Here is a 24383-nt window from a genome sequence, read left to right as displayed (position 1 = left end):
ACAAGTTCCGAGCAGTTTCCGATGACATTGGATTGTCGGAATTTCCATGGTTTCCGACAAATATTCCGACGAAATCCGACGAATTTTTAATCGTCGGAAAAGTTTTTATGTTTCCGACGAATTTCCGACGAAATATTATTTTCTTGGAAGTTTGTCGGAAATCCCCGGAAATCCGTCGGAATAATTCCGACTAAAAATTTCGTCGGAAATCTTCGTCGGAAATTGCTATGTTTTCTTGTAGTGACAGCTCTTTTTCTTTTCAGGAAATTAAAAAAAAAATATTCTCCTTCTTTTATTTAATGTTAAATTCGTTCAACCGATGCTTGCATATTAAAATTACTATATTTTAATCTGCGGTATACCGCGAGATAACTTAATTTTAAAGTTAGTATAAATTTTTTTGTAAATTGTATTTCCTTATAACATATTTATTTATATTATAGTTTACAATTGTTATTAATTAACGGTATACCACGAGTCCACGAGACAATTATTAATAAACTGAGGATTTAATCTGTATTAAAGCGGTATATAAATATTGATTCAAATTCGTCCGCCATATAAATCATTTCCAAAATATAACCCGTTCCGTAATTTCTTAATCCGTCCCATGATTTGTTTTTACTTTTAAATTTAATGATTATTTATTACATATAAAAGTTTATAAATCATATAATTCAGTAAGATATTTATATTTTAATAAACTGAAGATTTAATAGGTATTAAAGAGACATGTTAATGATATTTTAAAATTTTATAAATATTGTTATTGAGTAACATTATACCACGGGACAATTTTTGGTTTTATACAATCTTTTCTAATGAGACTGATTTAATATGTCTAATACTGGTGGTATTAAAAAAAGGATTTAATCCGTATTGAAGCGGCGGATTAATGATATTTATATCTTTTATTATTGTTGATTCAAAACCCATCCCGCCAAACCCGTCGGGCCAAAAAACTCATTTATTTTATAAATGTTGATCTTATTTATGATATGATTCTGAATCATTGTCTAAATATTTAATCGATGTAGAACGTTGAACACATATTTTCGTCAATTAGATAATATATGTCCGTTTTTAAAATTTCGAATCATAGTATATGCAGACAAAAAATTGTTTTTTTTTTTTTACTTTATGAATTATATGATGATTCAAAACAGTCAAAAACAAATCAAACAATGATAATAGGAGAATCATAATTCCAAATCTTAATCAAATCTTCTAAATATCTAAATTATTAAATATGGAATATCCGGTGTATGAGTTGGGTTAAATATAATCCGATCCAACAAATTTTTTGTGAAGGAATTTTAAAAATGGATCGGGTATCCGATATACACGAAAGCATTTTTACTTACCCATCACCAAAGTGTTGCAAAAATACTAGTATAGATGAAGTAAACAATATGCATTTGATTGTATTGCTTGGTAAAATTAAATCATGTACTATTTTTGGAAATGAATGTTGAAGAGACCATATGAGGGCGTCTTAGTCTTCACCCTAACCAATTTGAATTATTTACTTAAAAACCCATGGCCAAAATTATATTTCCAATTAAGACCTAAAGTATGGTGATTATCCTAATTAACCAAAAATATAATTTTGGAGATTCTTGAATACGAAACAGTTAGTAAACTCGACCAAAATGTGTTGGGATATGGAGTCATAAAACCGTTAAATTAAAATTACTATACATCTATGAGTTCTTCTTATTCTCTGAACTTCTATTTTTCTATTTACATTTACACATCGAAATCTTCAATAGATTGTTCAACATATATTTATATCTCCAGAACTGAAGTAGCTTGAGCACAGACAGCGAGAAAATGTAGTTCTGAATACACTAACGAGAAAAAAAAACTGACAGTATTTGAGTAAAATTAATGGATTTGTTACTTCCAACATTGATATCAAATCCTACTTAAGTATTCGTAGTGTAAAGTACCCTTTAAATTTAAATAGATAGTCCTTTTTCAGTTTCCAAGTCTTTGGTCATTGTTTCACATTATTAATTACGAGTAATTTATCTAATCCCAACACGCATCTAGTTTCAAGATTTGGAATTATTCGAGAAAGAATACAAGAAAAAAGTCTTTTTTTTTTTTTCTCCTTCAAGATTTGTCACATAGCGTCAAGATATCTTTACTCGACTAGTTTTGACATTTTTGCTAATCGTTGCTTAATTATTTACGTACTATTCTAGTCTCCATCAGATTTTCAGCTCAGAGATCTAAAAATCCATGTATATAACAATAAATGTATCTTTACTCTATTTCGAACTTTAGTACAGTATTTCTGATGATTTGTTTCTATTGAATTAAGAACTAAGGACCAAAACCTAATGATCAAGACTTTGTGTTTATAAGAATAACTCTTCTTATTACCTTTGAAACTTACTCAAAACAAAGGTTTACACAATCTCTCTTAATCTCAAAACAACTCATAGGGTTACCACAAACTAGGTACCTCTATTTATACAAAACCAAAAGTCCTAAACACACTAGGATTTGATAACTCCTAACCTAGCTAAATCTTATCCCAAATCTATTAACTAAACCGACTTATTTAGTTTAATCTTGGGCCTTAAGTCTTCTTAAGGTTTATCAAGTTTGCACAACATTCTCCCCTTCAAACTTGATATCTCCAATCTCCACATCATGAACACCTGTAAGTTCCCTCATTTCTTTGAACTTAATCCGTCCCAATGCCTTAGTTAAAATGTCTGCCTTTTGTGCATCCCCGGGAACATGTTCTAGCTCAATTTGATCATTCTCAACACATTCCCTAATAAAATGATACCTTTTATGAATATGTTTACTTCTGCCGTGAAACACAGGATTCTTGGCAAGTGCTATAGCGGATTTGTTATCTATCCGGAGTAATACTTTGTCACATGTTTCTCCCATAACCTCACTCAGAAGATCCTGCAACCATATCGCCTGTTTTGCTGCTTCTGTTGCAGCCATGAATTCTGCTTCGCAAGATGATAAGGCTACTGTGTTCTGTTTCTGCGTACACCATGTAATAGGACAATTATGTAGATAGAAAATGTGGCCTGTAGTGCTTCTACCATCGTCCTCATCTACATTATGACTGCTATCACTATAGCCTAGGAGTCTTGTTTCAGGTTTAGGTTCTGTCTTTCTAGCAAATGTTAAACCATAACCTGTTGTTCCTTTCAAATATCTGAGAATTTGCTTGAGTGCTGTACCATGAGATTCTTTGGGCTCATGCATGTATCTGCTTAACACACCAACACAAAAGGAGAGATCTGGCCTAGTATGTAGCAAGTATCTCAAACATCCAATACTTCTCCTATACTCTGTTTCATCAATATTTTTTTCCTCTGATGCCTTGCTTAGTTTCAGATTTGCATTCATTGGTGAGTGAACCGCATTACATCCTTCCATTCTGGTTTCACTTAGTATCTTTGATGCATACCTCTCTTGTTTCAGAGTAATGCCTCCTGCATGTTGATGTACCTCTATACCTAGATAATAAGTCAATTTTCCCAAATCGCTCATTTCAAACTTTGTTGCCATGCCCCTTTTAAACTCAAGTATCACATCCAAGTTTGAACCCGTGATTAACAGATCATCTACATACACAACAACAATGAGAAGATGATCTTTATCCTGTTTATGGTATAAGGATGGTTCTTTAGAACATTTGATAAACTTCAATTCCTTAAGAATAGAGTTTAGCTTATTGTTCCAAGCTCTTGGAGCTTGTTTTAAACCATATAGAGCCTTATGTAATTTGTAAACCTTGGTTTCACTCCCTTTTATCTCAAATCCCTCTGGCTGTACAACAAACACAACTTCTTTCAACTCTCCATGGAGAAATGCAGTCTTTACATCTAAGTGATGAACCTCCCATCCATTTGACGCAGCTAAAGCAAGGATAAACCTAATAGTCTCAATGCGTGCTACTGGTGCAAACACTTCTTCAAAGTCAACTCCATATCTTTGAACATATCCTTTTGCCACAAGGCGTGCCTTGTATTTGTTTATGCTTCCATCAGAGTTGCGTTTTATTTTAAAAACCCATTTTAGACCAATTGCTTTTGCTCCCTTTGGAAGATCTACTAGACTCCAAGTTTTGTTCTTGTTTATTGAACTGATTTCCTCATCACAAGCATCTCTCCATTCTTTTAACTCCTTTGCTTCTTTATAATCCCATGGTTCTTCATTTAATGTTAGCAAGAGATGCTCAATTATTTCATATTCAGCTTCAGCTAAGAGTACATAGTCATTTAGATACCCTGGTTTATGGCTCTGTCTCTCAGATCGTCTTAAGGCTGGTTGCATTGGGGCCTGTTCTTGGTTTTCAGTTTCTTCTAAAGATGTTTCAGAAGTATTTTCAGAAAAATCATTCTCTTTATCTAAAGCTTCATTAGTATTTTCATTTTCTTCTACTCCTGTTTCTTCTGTTCTGTTTTCTGTTTCTGAAGCTTCTTCTCTTAGACCATGATTTCCGTATTCTCCAAGTCTGAGTTTGAACATTCCAGGAACATTATCACTCTCATCTTTTCCTGAATGATTCCAATTCCAACTTCTTTTCTCATCAAAGACTACGTCTCTACTTACCACAATTCTCCTTTTTGCTGGATCCAATAATCTATACGCTTTGGATCCAGGTTCTGTTCCAAGATGGACTAAAGCTTTTGATCGGTCATCAAGTTTCTTCAAGTGCTGTGTTTCAGTCTTTGCATAACAAATACATCCGAATACTTTCAAATGTATGATGTTTGGTTTCTTTCCTTTAAATGCTTCATATGGAGTTTTATCTTTTAAAGTTCTTGTTGCCACTCTGTTTATGAGGTAAGTAGCATGTCTCACTGCCTCTCCCCATAGATGATTTGGCATTTTCATATGCTTTAGAATGCTCCTAGTCATCTCAAGTAAAGTTCTATTCCTTCTTTCTACTACACCATTCTGTTGTGGTGAGTATGGAGCTGTTAAATGTCTCTGAATACCTGAATTATCACAGAAACTTTGAAATTCATGAGAGGTAAATTCTCCACCTCTATCAGTTCTGAACGTCTTTATTCTTGTTCCAGTGTCCTGCTCGATTAGAACTTTGAATTTTTTAAATTTTTCAAATGCTTCACTTTTCTCCTTCAGAAGCAATGACCACATATATCTGGAGTAATCATCTATTAGTACAAAGATATACTTGTTTTGTGCGGCTGTGGAGGGTGTAATTGGTCCACACAAGTCTCCATGTATGAGTTCCAATATGTGTGAAGCTCTGTATGATGTAGCCTGAGGAACGCTTTGTCTTACTTGTTTTCCTAGTAAGCATGAAGAACATGTTTCCTTTTCAACTGTTATACTAGGTAAACCAATGACTAACTCTTTACTTATCATAGACTTCATAGTATCTAACCCTATGTGTCCTAATCTTGCATGCCACTTTGCTGAGTCACTAACTTCTTCTATTTGTAAACATTTTGTTGGTTCAACTTTCATAAGAACCTTGTACAGTCTGTTCTTTGATCTCTTAGCATTTACAAGTAGTCTACCTTGTTGGTCATGTATTGTTAGTTGCTCATCTTTCATCCTAATATCACAGCCTGCTTTTGTGGCCTGTCCGAGACTTATGATACTGCTTCTTAGATTAGGTATATAGTACACATCTGCAAGTACTTTTCTTTCACCATCCTTGCTTACAAAGAGAATTGATCCTTTTCCTTTAATATCTATGCATGAATCATCTCCAAATCTCACTTTTCCTGTGATTGTTTCATCAAGTTTAGAGAAATACTCTTTGTTTCCTGTCATGTGGTTGCTTGCACCATTATCTAAATACCAGGTATTGTCACCATCCTTCTGAATCTCAAATTTGTCTGGCTTTACATTTTTTTCGTTTAAGTAGACTATTTCATGCATCATTAGTCTATCAGCTTCTTGAGTTTCGTCTTCATCATTCTCCAGTGTTTCTTGGAGTTTTAGTAGTCTATCAGGACAATTTGAAGCATAGTGTCCACTCTTATCACATCTGTAACATATGACTTTAGTTTTATCTTTTCCTTGTCTAACAGAACCATTCTGTTGAGTACCAAATCGTCCTCTGCCTCTGCCTCTGAAACTAGATCCTCGGCCTCTTCCTGAACCATAGTTTTCTTGATAGGTTTGTGATTCTGAGTTAGCATACATGAGCTTTCCTTGATCATCATGTTGATCTTCTTCATCACATACTCTGTCTTCATATACTTTTAGTCTTCCGACTATTTCTTCAAAACTTGTTGTCTTTAAATCGAGTACTTGTTCAAGAGAAGCAACTATGTGAATGTATTTCTTACGAGGTACACTTTTAAGAAATTTCTTGACAAGTTTTGGTTCCTCAATGCTTTCCCCTAATGTAACTGCTTTTGTTGATATTTCAGAAAGTTTTCCGGCAAATTCTTCTATTGTCTCTGTTTCTTTCATCTTTAGTTTATCGAATTCAGCCATTAGAGTTTGCAATCTTGCTTCTTTTACCCTTTCAGCACCTAGGTTTCTTGTTTTGATTGCATTCCAGACTTCTTTTGCAGTTTCATAATCTCCCACTCGAAGAATCATTGCTTCTGGTATAGATTGAAACAAAAGAACCTTAGCCAAATCATTCTTTTCTACATCGTCGTTTCCTGGTTCTATTGTATCCCAAACTTTATGAACCCTAAGTACTCCTCTCATTCGCATGTTCCATGCAGTGTAGTTTGATGTGCTAAGCATCGGGCACTGTATAGAAGAACTAGTCTCCTTGTTCCTAGCTGGAACCGGGATTATATCAGCCATGCTTCACCTTTAACGAACTCTGTTCGTAGCGTGTAAAGCTTTCTTTTAGATCCTAGGTTACTCAATCCAAGAGTATGGCTCTGATACCAAATATTGAATTAAGAACTAAGGACCAAAACCTAATGATCAAGACTTTGTGTTTATAAGAACAACTCTTCTTATTACCTTTGAAACTTACTCAAAACAAAGGTTTACACAATCTCTCTTAATCTCAAAACAACTCATAGGGTTACCACAAACTAGGTACCTCTATTTATACAAAACCAAAAGTCCTAAACACACTAGGATTTGATAACTCCTAACCTAGCTAAATCTTATCCCAAATCTATTAACTAAACCGACTTATTTAGTTTAATCTTGGGCCTTAAGTCTTCTTAAGGTTTATCAAGTTTGCACAACAGTTTCGTTTCTAAGACATAGTAATTTTTTTTTTTTTCCTGGCTCGTGAATTCACATCTATTTTTTTCAACGCTTTTATGACTTTTATCACACTTTTAAGGGTAAGAGCCTAAAATCATTGGTGAGATAGGAATTTTGAATAAATTCAAATAATAGAGATAACTTAGATATAATAAGAGTACATGTTTTATGAGGGTGGATCAAGTTAATAACGGGAAGACACAAGGGCATTTAAGTAAATTCATGGTCCGTAGACGTATGGTCAAGCCCGCTTTGGTGTTACGTGAAGTGTTGGCTCCTATATAACCTCGTCTTCTCCAACTTGTTCTTCCCCATAAATCTGATAATCAATAAATACTCAAAAAATAAAGAGAAAGCAGAGGAGAGAGAGATGGGAAACAGCCTAAGGTGTTGTCTGGCTTGTGTTCTTCCATGTGGAGCACTAGATTTGATCAGGATCGTTCATCTAAACGGCTACGTTGAGGAGATCACACGGTCAATAACTGCCGGAGAGATCCTCCAAGCAAACCCAAACCATGTCCTAAGCAAACCATGTTCTCAAGGAGTTGTCCGCAAAATCTTGATCTTGTCCCCTGAATCTGAGCTCAAGCGAGGAAGCATCTATTTTCTCATCCCTGATTCTTCCTTGCCGGAGAAGAAAAGGAGGAGAAAGGACGCTCCTCGCCGGAAAAAGACTCTCAACAACCCTAGTGCCGACGCCACCGGAGAAGTTAAAGGTGATGATGAATGTGTGAAGTTGTGTGAGAAGTACTTAGAAGAAGTTGTGTCGTCGGCGTCGACAGGTAAAGAGCACCGTCATCGCCGGCGGCACAGCAGATCGGCGTCAGTATCCACGTGGCGGCCTCTCCTTGACAGTATCTCTGAGGATCTTAATTAATTCCTCTTCCCTTTATTTTTTTTTGTTGCTTCTAGCTAATGGTGTTTTTTGTCCGGAAGCCGGATTTTTATTTCTGAGATAACATTCTCTTTTTCATTTTTTTCTCTTCTTTTTTTCTTTTGGTTTTTGGGGAAAATTTCACGAAAGAGTTATAGAATGTGGATAAGATCTGTGTTAAAATGCTATTGTAATTTTTAGTCACCTGAGAATTATACTCATTAATCGAAAGCGAACACATATTGTTGAACGTTAGTATAAATTACATGGAATAATAATAAAGAAAGCGAACGGTGATACTCATTAATCAAAAGCGAACACATATTGTTGAACGTTAGTATAAATTACATGGAATAATAATAATAAAGAAAGCGAACGATTAAAGGAAAATTTAAAATGGAATTGAATCAAAGAACCAGCCTTGTTTCAATTATAAATTAAATGAATTTCTTTTTTTGGGATACCAAATTATCAATGAAATAGTTTATTGGGTTGTACTGATTAAAGTAGCTAGGAAAGTGTGTGTGATCGAATTGTAGACTACAAAAGCATCATCAATGAAATGAGTAATACTTATGATAAAATCTGTGTTTAACGGAATTACTACTTTGAATGATTAGACTTAATTGTATAAGCTGGGTTGTTATTAAATATTAATAATTAATAATAATAGTTAGTGCGCAGGTTTTCACATGTAAGTTGACCAATCGAAAAAAGCCTTTGAAACTGAAATAAAAACCATGAGTTCCAAATTATATAAACATTAATCATATAAATAAAGGGAAAACAACTTGTAGTGTTAGCCATATGTGGACAAGAAAATGAATCAATGATTATGCATTAGAGAAAAGAAGTAAATGAACAATTTCATCTTCTCATGTATGTGTATAGATTTGTTTTTCAACTTTTAGCTGCCGGTATTTAAAAATCATATATACACGCGTTACTCAAAAAAAAAAAAACGATATTTAAGATTCTAAGATTCGACTCGCCTAAACATGTCAGCTGTGGTAATGCAGTTGTTAGTGTTTGCAAAAAAAATTATTTCACAAATTAACACCTAATAATATATTTGCAAAAGTTTGATGGATTCTTCGGCTGGAATATAAAAATATAAAGAAGTTCATAATTTTGTAATTGGACAAAAGATTGGAGATGACAACTGCAAGTTAAGATATTTATAGAAAAATGTAATTATTGCAATAAAATATCAGACTAAAGACTATATTATTCTCCTTCTTATTATTATTAAAAGATTTTAAAAACAAATGATCCCAAAACAAAGATAAATGAAAGCTGGCGAGCCCATCTGAATCAGCTGCCTTCACATGGATACCTTCTTATATGCCCCATCTCTATTAGACATCATTTTCTTTTTTTTTTGTTTATCACTCTTTCTTTTTCTTCCTCTATATGGTCGACGATTTACTTTTAATATTTTGTTTGTATAATAATGTGAATGCAACTATCAATACATTACTATTTTGGTCCAAACAACCCATCTTCTCCATACGCCTGAGCCATTAATGCTTCCATTTTTTTTGTTTAAACTAAATAAATTACTACTCCCTCCGTTTCAGTTTAGTTGTCGTTTTATAATTTAAATTTTGTTGTCGTTTTAGGTTTTCAATGCAAATGTTTGGTGAAAATTCCACTTATATCCCTACTGTTTTAATGTTTTGGCCAATAAATTTTTTTATAAAATATATTAATAAAGGGTATAACAGAAAATTAAATGCTTTTCTTAATTTGTGTGAAAAAACCTTAAACGACAACTAAAACGAAACGGAGGGAGTATAACTTTTGAAAATAAAAAACTATGTACTGTATGCTTAGCTAGAAGATGCCAACTTTTTACTCACTTAAGTCTCACGTTTACTTGTAAATTTTTCTCCAAAGTCGAAACTTAGGTTTTCATCAAACACCATGACCAATTTAATCTCTTATGCTTTGTTGGTTTGTACCATGGTAAATCAAAGATAAATTCTTATAATCGAATTAAAATGACATTTGTTATGTTTCATAAGTTGAGGGTTTTTTTTGTTTTTGGTATAAGAGACATACTTATCAAGTATCTACCGCCAAACCTTAACGTAGTTCATGTAATTTGAATAGGAGCGACGACGTGTAATTAAATTTTAGTGAACCAATCGTTCTCACAATGATCCGACGCTACGTACTCTCTCACATCGAAAGCATGACACGTCCGTTGTTTCTGTCCACATAATAGCAACTTTGAGATCCTCACATCTTGGGAATAAACGATCACACTTTCGGTTTCTTGAAAATAATAAACTTCGGGGAAAATATAGCGTTAATGAATGTTCAATGCGTATATTACAGCTTTCTTTTGAAAACATATGTTTAGATAACATGTCTGAAATTAATTATTAAGTAAAAGAAAAACATGCAGTTATAGAGTAAATCCACCTTTATATGTGTGGTGTGGCGGGACTGCGATCTCATATTAAAGGCACATCTCAATCAAATCTATTTTTATGAGATTTATGTTTTATAAATTAGGTTCTGCTAGTACAAGTGTACAACAGACAGATTGATTAACATTTTCAGAATAGTTAGGTGATATTGACATATTTGGCAATTGTCATGACTGATTTGATGCTGATCGCTCTGTTGATAAACTATGAGTGTGATTGGAAGACATCGATAGAAGAAAAGAAAAAAGTCGAATTAGTTTTCTTCTACATTTACACTAGTCAAGAAGAAAATGTTTTATTCTCAATTCATCTGAAAAAGCCAAAAAGTAGGAAAAATTTTCCCTCTACAAAACTGAAGTATAAATAATTCTTCTTTTGATCAAAAAAAAAAAATAATTCTTCTAAAAATGTATTTTCTTCTCAATTCTACTTAAATTTTCATCAGTCACACCCTATTTTCTTTACGCGGATGCCTAATTCTTGTGTATTGACTAACTTTTCCTATGGAACATCAATTATCTGTTTTTTTTTCCAGTTAAAATGAGAATTACATCCATTATTTATGTTTAAATTGAAAAAAAAAAAAAACTAATTAACGGTTGCTGTGAAGATCAACAGAAGTAAATCCGTCTTCAACAGAGAAACGTGGGTGCACTCTTGGATCCCCAACCCTAGGAGGCGAAACTGGCAATTTATAGCTATTATCCATCGCTAGAGAATCTCCTTCTTGTTGATGAATCACTAGCACCGAGAAATGAAAATCCGACGACGCAAACATGTCTCCGATCACACCTAGCTCAGGACACTCGCTCCAGTCTGTCAGTCCATACAATACCGACGAGTCAAGGTCATGGTCACGACCCACAACCACCAGATCGTATGAATCCCCTAGTGAACTAATCACTTGCGTGGTTTCCACGCCATCTCTCACTATCTCTTCTCTGTAACTGATTTTCGGTTTGTTCATTGCGAAATTCTTGAAATCGTTTATGAGGTAAGATTCTGAGAATTCAGATTCCGTATCTATTGCGTGGTTTTGTTGGAGGGAGCTCTTGTGGCGGAAATGGATCATCGTGACGCTTACTTCTGGGTGCTCTGCGATTCTCATGGAGAAAGCTAGGGCTTCTGCGTCGTCTCGGCCTTCTATGAAGATCACTGCGACGTTTCGCCATGTGTAGCTCATGAGGACAGAGCGGCGGCCTTCTGTTTCTCCTCGATCGATGAATATTCCAACCGAACAAGGTGCCTTTTCTAGCACATTAAGGTTTATGTTACGGATTGATGGGTTCACGTTGTCTACCGTCCCGTCTATCGCGTACTGTTTATGAAACGGGATGACGATGAGCGTCGCTTTCTTGTCGAGGGCGAGAGTGCAAATGTCATCGTTGATGCTAGAGAATGGAGCTGCTGCTGTGAAATGCTGAGCCATTAGGGTTCCTTGGTTCTGTTGTTCGAATCGTTGGAAACCGTTGACGATGTGAGTGGATTGAACTGTGTTGGGATCGAGTTTGTTCATCTGGTGATGCGGTACAAGCACCGCGTGGGCTCGGCCTTTTAGCTCGACGAGGTGGAGTGTGAAAACAGAGATCGGGCTGAACCTACTCGGGTAAGAAGCTTCTAGAAGATTAACCATGGAAGGTACGTTTTCGACGTTGTAGACGCAGAGTAGGAGCCGGAACTGAAGGTTTCGTTGTCTCGTATTGAGGATCGTTCGCTTACTCTTGCTTCTGTAGCGTTTCGATGGGTCATAGAGGCAAACTACGAGGAACCGCGATATCCCAGTCACGAGCAAGAGCGTGATGATAAGGAGATTGAAGCATTCGGTGTTTAGAACCTGCAAAATTTGATGAAAAGTTGGAAATTGTGTACATGGACCGATCTTATGTTTAGAGAAAATTTGATTATACAAACGCAAACAAACATTATAATACCCCTTATAATTAATTATACCTTTTCGTCTTTCCACATGACGCATGTATAAATCTCAATGACTCCTTGGCAACACATCAAGAGGGCCAAAGAAAATGCGTCTCCGATTTGTATGTTGCAATAAGCGGAAGCGGCTGCTGTTCCTAGGAATTTGCAGCCGTAGGTGATGAGTATCACGGCCTCAATGATCTTCACATGGCTCTCTCCAATAATGAAGAAATTGGTCTGCAATCCACTAATGGCGATGAAACAAGGGAGCATAAGGCTTGTTGCAAACATATCGAGCTTTGTTGTGAGCCCGGTCCCTAACGGAGGTCCATCCGGGAGCGATACTCCGAGCCAGAACGCTCCAAACGCCGCATGGACCCCGAGAACTTCGGAGGTCAAGCTTATCGTCAGCAAGACCATTATGATCGGGAAGAATGGGATCTCGCCTGATTTATCGATCGAAATGCTTCTTCTATCTGTCAACCAGATGATGACTGGTCTGCAGACGAAGAAAATCACGAGGATAAGAACAGCCACCCAACCGAAAGACCAAAGGCTAGATACTGTCCCGTCCCGCAAGAACATTCTGAAAACAAGTGCTACAATCCAGCTAAAGGCCTCGCAGACAATGGAGCAGTTTGTGGCTAACCGTCCAAGATCAGAGTTAAGGATGTTAAGCTCAGCTAAGACGGTTGTGGTGACCGGGAATGAGGTCATTGCATTGAGGGAGATCACTGTGCTGATGCAGTGGACAACGTCTGGCGGAAGCTTGTAAGTGTTTTTCAAAAAGAGGACAGTGAGGTTACCGAGGGAGAATGGTAAGGCGTAGGAAGCTGTACCAATGAGTATGGCTTTGGAACCAGCTTTACGAATGATGCTAGCGTCGATTCTTAGTCCAAGTAAGAATAGATGGATGAAGAACCCGAGGTTTGAGAGAGTTTGTAAAGTGATTTTGCCGCTTATGGGAAGGAACATCTGCATGTATGCGCTGCTTTGGCCAAAGAGAGACGGTCCTAGGATAATCCCAGCCTGCGTTTAAAAAATTTCGCAGAATTCATTAAAAGAGAAATAAAAAGAGCTCCAGACTCCTTAGATTAGTCTAAGTTTTGCTATGGGATTCTTCGAATACAGAAAAAAGAAAGTAATATATACAACTTATTACCAAGACTTGGGCAGAGATCATGCCTTGCTTCAAGGGCTTGAGGAGGCGGTAGAGAAGCCTTGAGGTGATGATGATGACGGACATTTGTAGCAACATAAGTGGCATTGCGTATTTGAGAGGGTCACTGCCCAAGAAAACACCCTTTGAGGTCAACATGTGGTTTTTCTGGCACACCATGTTTTCCACCAAGAAGGGCCCATGAACTTTGCCTCTCTGCATCGAGTTCACCTCCTCCAGGTCTAGCTTTGACATCGCTCTGTTCTCTTTGTGCGTACCAAAGACAATGGGAAGAACGTGGAGGAAGAGAGATTGCTCTCTAAATATGCAGAAACTAGTTGATGTGGACAGAGGTAGCTGAGAATCTCTTAGTGAGATGAAGAACAAAACAGAGGACTGTTTTATTTTATTTTGGGGAATTGTTGATTATCTTGCCATCATCAAATCTAGAATGGTTTCTAAGTTTTGTTACAAGGTCAAAGACAAAAAGGGAAGTGAGAGAAAAAGAGAGAGAGATGAAGCCTATTTGTTTGCTTCTATTTATTGACTCCGACTATTTTTTGGCTGGTTGATGTAAATAATCCATAATCTTCTCATTCTAAATTCGTGGTTTTAATCCCCCTTGAAGTCCTAATAATAAAAAGGCCTTTAAAATGAGATTTTCTCCAACCAATCACTAAATTCTTCGATTTCATCACATTCTGGTCTAAAGCTTCTAGGTCATTCACACCACTAATCGAAATTGAACCAAATAAAATAAGACCGTTTGCTTTTTAAACAGCTACAGATTAGTATATCATTACCATTCATCCGCATAACAAAACTCTGGTTTTCACTTCTTGGCAAAAGAGACGACCATTGGATTCTGTGGAGTGATCTTGAAAACCCTGAAGAGCTTGCATGGCCATGGAAGACTGAACATCGTCTTCATATTCCACAAACGCAATTCCGGGTTTTGCTTCGATCATTCTTATCTCCTTGAATCCTGTGTATTGCTCAAATAGCAGCTGAAGCATCATGCTCGTCATCTCAATGGGAAGATTATGAATGAAGAGTATGTTGTTTGGTGGCATCGTGTCTTGCCCACTCGGCTGGAAAGGAGGCTGCAAAATTGCAGAGACGGGTATTGGAATAATGCGCAAACAAGAATTTCCAGACTAAGTTGCGACAATGACGTCTGTCAGAAGATAAGGTTGTATTATTGGAATGATGCGTGAAATATAAATTACCACAGGCATTCCGTTCTGAGTAGTTGCGCCATTAGGCATGCTTGGTTGTTGAGTTTCTTCAGCATGTCGCTTCCTTTCAACTGAAAGTGATGTGCAGTTTTGTTAAACATGAGATGGAAAGTAAAACACAGATGAAATGGGCTGAAAAGATTTGAACTTGTGATGGACACGAAAGTTAAAACCTTTGTCTTCTTGCTTCATCTTCTTTTCTTTCGGTACAAAAGTCCCTTGGGCTTTAGTAACATAATCTGACTTTGATTTTGCATATTGTATCCGCTGCACCCAAGCAGATCACATATCACCATGACTTGAATAATATTGTGTAATTTCTCAAGTCTTTTACTTAGCAATCACTAGTTTAATCATACACCCTCAACATCTAATGTTGTTGTACTTCCTTCAATTTTATATAACAACAAGTATCACCAAGCAAACACAACTACCTCTCCAAGTAAATCTCTACAACTTTCTAAGCTTATAGTCTCACATAACAAGATAAGCGGGTTGGATAAACCTGGAACATAAGAGAGGAAAAGGTATCATAGAATGGAAAGTTTTGCATCTGAAGGACAGCGTTACTAGCAGCGGTGACTTGAGTAAACACAACCCATGCTTGTCCCCGGAGCTTAGGAGTCTTTAACGCAACCACATCAAGTATCCTTCCAAAATGAGAGAACAAACAGTAAAGAGATCTCTTCAGCTCTGAAAAAAACAAGTGGAAACATTAAACAATGACCTGCTTGAACAGCATTACTCTTAGAGAAACAAAAGCAGCTAAAGAGGTTCAGGTCATTGAATTGAATCAAACAATCTAAACAAATTTCAAAAGCAATCGCCTTTCCTACTTAATTACTTAAACAAAGCACGTATGTTAGAGTATCTAGTTCAGGTCTCTAAAGATTAAACAGAAATTCTAAAATCCCTAAAACATAGAAAGATAACTCTAAATGCATCTAATCAAATCGAGCAACTTTAAACCCTCATCAGAGCATTGCAGAATCTCAAGTCACCAGAAGAAATACCAAAAAACTCTCTCAGAAAATCACCGATGCCAATTATATGGAGTTCGTAAGTATTCATTACCTTCTTTCTTGATCTTCTCATTGATATTTTTTATGTAGATTGACTGATTTGGTGGTATATCAGCCGTTAACATCTTTCAACTGAGCTCGGCGAAGACGACGACGACGACACTGCCCTGAGAAAAATTAGCGAGCAGAGAAGAAAATCGTGGCGTTTCCAATTTACACACGCCGTCTAATTTGTTTTTTTTTTTTTTAATGTAAACATCTTACCGTTTACCAATAACTAAACAGCACGTAGTTTTAAAATATTTATTATTAACAAACGAAAACAGCACGTAGTTCGAAAGGGGGTGTTTTGTTTGGCCCTATCTCTTTCCCCTTTCTTCGTTCGCATTCCTATCTTCTTCTTCCCTTGTCTACTGTTTTTCGTTAAACCCTACTACGAGCTTCTTCTTTCTACGACTGCTCGGATCTTTCTCAGTAGAGGGAACCATGAATCCCTCACTCGTCACCGCCATTAACGCTCCAATTTCACCTTCTCCTCGGTCTCCTCTTCTTTCTCACTTCCTACCTTCTTTACCTCACCGTTTCTCCAAGTCTGAGTGTCTGACTCGCCGTCGTTATCGAGTTTCGTTCCCTCGCAGCTCAGCTGCTTCCTCCGACCAACTATCGCAGGCGAAGAATCCCGGTATCCATGGAGATAAGAAGGAGCTCACTGGATTGCAACCGATTGTTGAGAAAATGACGCCGCCGGTGAGGCTAGCCACTTCAGCTGTTGTTTTAGCGGCGTCTTTAGCTACTGGTTACGGTCTTGGGCTTCGTTTAGCCGGCTCCAGGAATATTGCCTTTGGTGGGGCTGCTGTTGCTGGAGCCGCTGGTGGAGCTGTCGTGTATGCGTTGAACTCTGCTGTACCGGAGGTGGCTGCTATCAGTTTGCATAATTATGTTGCCGACTTCGAAGATCCTGCCTCTGTCACGAAAGATGATGTAGAAAAGATTGCTGATAGGTTAGTGGTTGCTTGAATTGTCATTTGTTTCTGGGATTTATACACAAAAGTGTGCTTAAACGATCCTTCTTATATGTTGCAGGTATGGTGTCAACAAAGGAGACGAAGCATTCCAGGCTGAGATTTGTGATATCTATTGCCGGTGAGTCAAGTTTGAAACCTGAAAAACTTGTCTTCCTCTTTTCTCTTAGTGTGGGGAATTTCTTTAGTAATCTTTGCATCTTAATCTTCATTTAGGTATGTAACTTCCGTGCTTCCAACTGAAGGACAATCTCTTAAAGGGGATGAAGTGGCGAAGATAATCAAGTTCAAAAATGCTTTAGGGATAGACGAGCCTGATGCAGCTGCCATGCACATGGAGGTGATTTCTAGATTCTTTGTCTTCAATTGAATTAGCTGTTAGCCTTTTTGTAGTTGATTGGATCTTGATTGCAGAATAACCAATTCCTTGGTTTTGTTTAGATTGGCCGCAGGATTTTTAGGCAAAGGCTAGAGACTGGGGAACGTGAAGGTGATGCAGAACAGCGTCGGGTGAGTCGCCAGTCCCTACTCCCTACTATTCGTTAATTTTAGTGTCGGATTGTTCAGAAAGAGACCAGAAGCGTGATCACAAGTTGTATGCTTCCAGTGCAGGCATTTATGAGGCTTGTATATGTTTCAGCTCTTGTGTTTGGAGATGCTTCATCCTTCCTTTTGCCTTGGAAGCGAGTATTGAAGGTCACAGATGCTCAGGTAGGCATTTCTAATTTTTTCATACTTCTGACTTTTGGCAAATAGTTGTTTTATGGGAAGTTGCATATCGGCAACTTACTCCTTCTTTGTAATCTGAAGTTCTGTGCTAATGTCTTGACCTCATTTCTAGGTTGAGATTGCTATTCGTGAAAATGCAAAGCAGCTGTATGCCGAACGGTTAAAATTAGTTGGTAGAGGTAATGTTGTTTATGTTTTACATTTTGAGATGGGAAGTAATGTTACATTTGTAAAACGGTTTAAGTTTGCTTGACTTTGTTATATCGATTATATTGATTATGGTTATGTCTCTAAACATGTTCTTACAGCTATTAACGTAGAAAACCTTGTGGACCTTAGAAAAGCACAACTATCATTCAAGCTTTCTGATGAGGTACTCTATTTCTTTGTGGCATTGAATTCCTGCTACCTCTGGTTGTACTTCTTCTGACAGTTTCTTCTCCCTCACAGCTTGCTGAAGACCTGTTTAGAGAGCATACGAGAAAGGTAGTCGTAGAGAACATTTCATCGGCACTCAGCATACTAAAATCCCGCACACGAGCAGTGTAAATCATTTTAACATTTTGTTTACAGAACCATGCATAGAAAAATCGTAGAGAATAATCGTAAACCATGTGAATTAGTTTAATTTTTACACATTCAACTTTTTTCATGTCTTGTACCAATTAGTTGTGACTTCTACTGTAGTCTTGGGTGGGTATACGTATTCCTTTGCTTGAACATTGAGTTTGGTCGGGTTGAAAAAGAGATTGAAGTTTTGGCTTTAGTTTTGAGTTTTGGTTATTGCAAAAACTGATCGGTCATATGATCCTCGTTTGCTTTTGTGAAATGTTCTATGGTATAAGTATTTTTTAAATAGTTTTAGGCTGTGAAGTGAAGTCATGAGATTTTAATTTTATAGGCGTTTTTGTATCTTGTGATAATGAATAGTGGAAACAAATTGGATCATCTAGTATGTCTAGTTTTTAGTAGTTTACAATGTATGTCATTTTAATAACCTGATTTTTCCCAGGAAGAGTTTGGCATCTGTCGTGGAAGAGCTTGAAAAAGTACTGGAGTTTAATAACCTGCTGGTTTCCTTGAAAAGTCATTCAGAGGCAGATCAATTTGCACGCGGGGTTGGCCCTATTTCTTTGATAGGTGAAGATGGTTTTGAACTTCTCTTTTCTGAATAATAATTATTGGCTCTCAACCTTGGATCTATGTGGCTTAGGTGATGAGTCTGATTTTGAGAGGAGAATGGATGATTTAAAGCTCCTTTATAGAGCATATGTTACCGATGCTTTAGCTGGTGGGCGCTTAGAAGAAAATAAGGTAAACTCAGTTTTGTATAAGATATTTTATACTAAAGCTTGGTTGCGAGTTCTTTTGAGAGCAGGTGTTTTCAGATGCTGTGTCCTGTATCAGTCCCTTGATATTTTTCATTTCTAATTGTCTTTCTGCTGTATGGTAGCTCGTGGCAATGAGCCAACTTAGAAACATACTCGGACTGGGAAAACGAGAAGCTGAAGCTATTAGTATTGATGTTACGTCCAAGGCTTACCGTAAAAGACTTGCTAACGCTGTCTCTAGTGGTGATCTTGAAGCACAAGACAGTAAAGCAAAATACCTTCAAAAGCTCTGCGAAGAGCTGCACTTTGATGCACAGAAGGCAGGCGCAATCCATGAAGGTATATGGGGAACCTTCTGTTCACCAATGAAACCTCATGTTTTTAAGTTATGCATGAGGTATACAGTTTGAATTGCCACATAATCGCCCAAATATAAGATGTGTCCATGGGTTAACTAAAATCTTATCAATTTAGTTGCTGGCTTGTAAACCTGCTGGTTCCTTATCCTTGCAAGCTAGCTTTTAGTGTTGTAGATTTGGTTCTTAACAGACTTCCAACAAGTCTGGCGTTTTCACAGGGTTACATGCTGATATTTTACAGTGTGAATATCTATTTTTGGTCTTTTTTTCTCAATCATCTGACAAGCTCCTTCTCTTCTTCAGAAATCTATCGGCAGAAGCTTCAACAGTGTGTTACTGATGGAGAGCTGAGCGATGACAATGTTGCTGCTTTATTAAGGTTAAGAGTTATGCTGTGTATTCCCCAGCAAACTGTTGAGACAGCTCATGCAGAAATCTGTGGAACTATATTTGAAAAGGTAATCCAGTTATCACCTCCCTTGTCCCTTTATCCTAGGGTTTTTCATGGTCTTGGGTCTTGGCACCGCAATTTCCCTCTGTCTTCGCATCTTGTTACCAAAAGGGTTACCTCTATTTAGCTTTTTGTTTAATCTTTTCCAGGTTGTCAGGGATGCAATCTCTTCTGGAGTGGATGGCTATGATGCTGAAACTCGCAAATCAGTAAGAAAGGCTGCACATGGTCTTCGGTTATCCAGAGAGACTGCCATGTCTATTGCTAGCAAAGCTGTGAGTATAATTTACTATTTACTTTCTCCATGCTTGGTATTAGTATTTGTTAATTTTTTTCCGACTTCTCATAGCAAGACATGAAAATCAAATCCCTTCATTGATGCAGGTCCGTAGGGTTTTCACAAACTATATCAGACGAGCAAGAGCAGCAGAGAACCGTACTGAGTCAGCAAAGGAGCTCAAGAAGATGATTGCTTTCAACACGTTAGTTGTGACTGAAATGGTGGCTGACATTAAGGGAGAATCTTCTGATAAGGCACCTGAGGAGGACCCTGTTGAAGAGAAAGAAGAAGATGGTGAAGATGAGGAATGGGGATCCCTTGAATCGCTCAGAAAGACAAGACCCAACAAGGAACTCGCTGAGAAAATGGGAAAGCCTGGCCAGACTGAAATAACTCTCAAAGATGACCTTCCCGACAGGGACAGAATAGATCTTTACAAAACATACTTGCTCTACTGTGTAACTGGAGAGGTAACAAGAATCCCTTTTGGCGCCCAGATCACAACAAAGAGAGACGATTCAGAGTACTTGCTTCTGAATCAGCTTGGTGGGATTCTCGGATTGAGTTCGAAAGAAATAGTCAACATTCACGTAGGTTTAGCTGAGCAGGCTTTTAGGCAACAAGCTGAAGTGATTTTAGCTGATGGGCAATTGACAAAAGCTAGAGTAGAGCAACTAGACGAGTTGCAAAAACAAGTTGGTTTGCCTCAGCCACAAGCCGAGAAGGTTATCAAGAATATAACCACCACAAAAATGGCAAACGCGATAGAAACTGCTGTTAACCAGGGAAGACTGAACATAAAGCAGATCCGGGAGCTCAAAGAGGCAAACGTCAGCCTGGACAGCATGATCGCTGTGAGTCTGAGAGAGAAATTATTCAAGAAGACAGTGAATGACATCTTCTCATCAGGAACTGGTGAATTCGATGAAATCGAAGTCTACCAGACAATCCCATCCGATCTCAGCATTGATGTGGAAAAAGCCAAAAGAGTTGTCCATGATCTCGCTCAGAGTAGATTATCGAATTCGCTGGTCCAAGCCGTGGCATTACTCAGGCAGAGAAACTCTAAAGGAGTGGTATGCAAATCTTCTCTTTCCTCTCCTATCTTGACATAAAACCTTGATATATCAGCTTCTGGGTATAACTTGTATATGCTTCTTCTATGGTTACAGGTCTCCTCCCTGAATGATTTACTTGCATGTGACAAAGCTGTGCCGGCAGAGCCGATGTCATGGGAGGTCTCGGAGGAATTATCCGATCTATATGCTATTTATTCAAAGAGTGATCCCAAACCCGCACCCGAAAAAGTATCGAGGCTACAATATCTGTTGGGAATAGATGATTCAACTGCAACTGCCCTCCGTGAAATGGAAGATGGAGCATTATCCTCTGCTGCAGAAGAGGGCAATTTCGTCTTTTAAATCTTTGGAGAAATGACTTGAGTTTGTATTTTTTTTACGGTCGAGGGAGGAAAAATGTTTTTTGAATTTGAAATTTGACCAAAGCCTGTGAAAATTTTGTATCAGAAGAAAGAACCATAATAAACTTGATCAGATTGGAATAATTTGAAGTGGTATGCAAAACTCACCCAATCAAATGCGGACACGTCACCTTGTTCAATAATGGTTCTAGACATGGGCTTCGCTTTGATGGGCCTACAATTTGTAGAAATCGGCTTTTTGGTTTTACATTTTTCAGAAAAAGAAAACAAGAAGAAAAAAAGATACAGTAGTGCACGGGAAAGGCCGGTTTATATACAAACTGTAGGCCCATCAAAGCGAAGCCCATTATCAACGCAAGGATTTCGAAACCCTAATCGATATCGAGGTCAAGATCCAACCAACTCTGCTAATCTCTGAGGTAAACCCTAATCTCTTTTTCCGAATGCTTATCTGATGTTTGATTCCCGTTCTAGATTGAAGAGCAAGTTTTTGATTTTTTTTTTTTCTTAAATGGTTTCAAGTCTTAAATGATGGAGCCTCCTACTACAACTGAGGCAGCTGAGGCTGCTATATTGGTCTATTGGGACATGAAGATGTGTCCGCTTCCCGATGGCTATAATGCTCGTCGTGTGGGTCAGATTATTGAACGGAAGTTGAGGCAGTTCGGCTACAATGGTCCTATCACCATCACTGCCGTTGGCATACTAGATGGTGTCCCTGAACGCGCCCTTGAAGCGCTCCTTTCCTCGGGAATCTCTCTTTATAACGCCCCCTACGGTTAGTATCTTCTCCATCCTTATTCCCTTCTTAGAGTAATGAGGGATGATTGGAGATTCTTAAGTCTTTAGTTGTTTCTTAAACAGGTACCAAAGACGTGGCAAGGCTTGCCTTGTGGTCTCGTTACGATTTTCCACCTCCAGGTAATCTGATGGTCATATCCCGTCCACCAGAGGCCGCTGTCATTCTTGACTCTAAGTAGGAGAGGATACAACACTATTTCCCCCTTTCCACTCGCCTATTCTCATCCGGAAGATGATGCAAAGGACCTCTGGGAAAACTTTCTCCTGGCAGGTGTGTGTTTCTTTCTCCTCATCTCTCACTGTCTTGTTGAATGAATTCTGTTGCTGAACTCCTACTATTTCTTTTTTTTTTTTTTGTTTCACAGATACATCGCCACTTGACGAAATTAAGTGCACTACAACAGGTCAATCCTGGGTTTGCGGTGTTTGCGATGATGATATTCCTGGCAGAGGCTTTCAAGATTTCATCACGCATCTCTCTACTCAAAAACATAAACTGGAGGTAATTAAGCATCCCTAGCAAAGTTTGGTCATTGTCTAACTATAACAAGCTCTTAGCTCTTACCCAAACTAGTTTATTTCCCTTTCTCACTTGTAGTTTTGTTTGCCTAATTTTGACGGAACAAATTCTCAGGGGCTCCTCAAGCTCCAAATTTTGTCTCAAATACTCCTCAATGGTAAAAAGACAAAATTACCTTTAATGAGGGTTGATTTCGGGTGATAAAGGTTAAATACAATTAAATCGGTAAGTGTTCAACGAAAAACACAATAGTTCAGTGGTTGCGAGCTCCATGCGCACGCGCGCCCCCCCAGGGTTCGAATCCTTTTATACGGGTTGTAACTGGTACAACTAGGGAATATTCGGGTACAACTAGTAGCTGGTACAACTAGGTGGTACAACTAGGAGGAGGTACAACTAAGCTCTGGTACAACTAAGGTCTGGTACAACTAGGAGGTGGTACAACTAGGAGGTAGTACAACTAAGGTCTGGTACAACTAGGAGGGTACAACTAGGAGATGGTACAACTAGGAGGTAGTACAACTAGGATACCAGTTGTACCACGTATACCTAGTAAAGGGGTAGTTTCGTCTTTTCATTAAAAGGAGGAGAGTATGTGGATTAGAGGAGAGTATGTAGATTAATTCTTTGACTCTGAGGAGCAATTGAGATTAGTCTCCAATTTTGACCCACATGTCATCTTTTTCCACTGGGTGTGCTTTTGGTTTTCAAGCAGTTTCCGCTCTGGCATTCTTATGAACCCGACGAGCTTGATTTTAAAAAGCGCGCTAACGGCGCGCAATGGCGCATAGCGCACCGAGCCTCGAAGAAGAGGCCAACAAGACATGGAGGCAAGGCGAGATCTATGATGCGCGCGCCATACATGAGCCATGGCCGATGCACGAGGCGGTCAACGCGAGGGCCTCGTGTTCAGGCGAAAACTCTACGAAACCAGCGGGTTTTCACGAAGAAGATCCTAGAAGGAATAGGATAAACCATTTTACAAACCTATCTGGTTGATAAATGGTTTAAAATTTAAAGAAATTTTCACGTTTATGTTGAAAAAAACATTTACTCTCACAGTTTGGCAAAGTGAGATTTGGTTTTCACGTTTTGGCAGTTAAGGCTTTTTAGGACGAAAATGCCCCTAACGAGTGAACCAAACGGCACAGTTTCTTTGCGGTTTAGTTACTTTTGATTGGTTTTGCGGTTTGGTTTTGAAAAAAAAAAAAAATTGTCGAAGAAAACGAAGAAGAAGAACGAGAGAGAGACGGAAAGATTCGAGAGAGAAGTAGAAATCCGTTCGAATATGCTAGATGTATAATATTTAGATGTATTAAGCATTCAAAACGTAAATCTAAAAAAATTAAAATTTCTGAGATAACTGTTAACAAGTGACTGCAAAATTAGGGTTACAGAGGTTGAAGACGATTGCAAAACTACAATTATACCCTTCACTAAATTTCTTATGTGTACATATTTATAATTTACAGTGTACGTACATGTGGACATGTAAATATGTTAGATTATGTTTTATTGTAAAAGCTGCATACACAATTATTTATTGAGTTTGTACATTAGAAATTTTTGGTTATTTCGTTTAGATGAGATAT

At 37.8% G+C, this 24383-nt stretch overlaps 4 protein-coding genes and 1 long non-coding RNA gene across 5 annotated transcripts; 3 read left to right on the top strand and 2 right to left on the bottom strand.

Annotated features, from left to right (window-relative positions):
• The first annotated feature begins 7408 nt into the window (after window positions 1–7408).
• LOC9325692 lies at window positions 7409–8334 on the top strand. The gene has a single exon (XM_021014648.1). It carries the CDS (start codon window positions 7580–7582, stop codon window positions 8084–8086), a length of 507 nt encoding a protein of 168 aa, XP_020870307.1. The 5' UTR covers window positions 7409–7579; the 3' UTR covers window positions 8087–8334.
• Window positions 8335–10917: 2583 nt separating this feature from the next.
• On the bottom strand, window positions 10918–13852 carry LOC9325691 (cation/H(+) antiporter 14). Its single transcript, XM_002889581.2, has 3 exons — window positions 13601–13852; window positions 12472–13467; window positions 10918–12355 (listed from the first exon to the last, which is right to left on the bottom strand). The coding sequence occupies exons 1-3, from the start codon at window positions 13850–13852 to the stop codon at window positions 11114–11116; spliced, it is 2490 nt and encodes an 829-aa protein (XP_002889627.1). The 3' UTR covers window positions 10918–11113.
• Window positions 13853–14244: 392 nt separating this feature from the next.
• LOC9328432 (U2 small nuclear ribonucleoprotein B'' 2) lies at window positions 14245–16089 on the bottom strand. The gene is given in 6 exon segments (XM_002889580.2): window positions 14245–14480; window positions 14482–14700; window positions 14827–14906; window positions 15009–15102; window positions 15341–15528; window positions 15910–16089. Coding segments are annotated over 6 exon segments (705 nt in total). The 5' UTR covers window positions 15983–16089; the 3' UTR covers window positions 14245–14429.
• Window positions 16090–16224: 135 nt separating this feature from the next.
• Window positions 16225–21593, top strand: LOC9328431 (protein TIC110, chloroplastic). The gene is made up of 15 exons (XM_021011010.1): window positions 16225–16858; window positions 16941–17000; window positions 17096–17219; window positions 17321–17389; window positions 17492–17590; window positions 17721–17787; window positions 17917–17981; window positions 18059–18153; window positions 18621–18748; window positions 18822–18922; window positions 19062–19278; window positions 19602–19756; window positions 19899–20024; window positions 20134–21105; window positions 21202–21593. Exons 1-15 carry the CDS (start codon window positions 16344–16346, stop codon window positions 21448–21450), a joined length of 3042 nt encoding a protein of 1013 aa, XP_020866669.1. The 5' UTR covers window positions 16225–16343; the 3' UTR covers window positions 21451–21593.
• Window positions 21594–21813: 220 nt separating this feature from the next.
• On the top strand, window positions 21814–24004 carry LOC9328430. The gene is made up of 5 exons (XR_002329135.1): window positions 21814–21889; window positions 21993–22248; window positions 22335–22542; window positions 22637–22773; window positions 23507–24004. It is a non-coding gene; the product is annotated as an uncharacterized LOC9328430 (long non-coding RNA).
• The last annotated feature ends 379 nt before the right edge of the window (window positions 24005–24383 follow it).

The sequence above is a fragment of the Arabidopsis lyrata genome, assembly GCF_000004255.2.
Source record: "Arabidopsis lyrata subsp. lyrata unplaced genomic scaffold ARALYscaffold_1, whole genome shotgun sequence".
In the NCBI taxonomy this organism is placed as follows: Eukaryota; Viridiplantae; Streptophyta; class Magnoliopsida; order Brassicales; family Brassicaceae; genus Arabidopsis; species Arabidopsis lyrata.
Note: the sequence above shows the minus strand (reverse complement) of the source record. Positions and strands in the feature narration are given on the sequence as shown.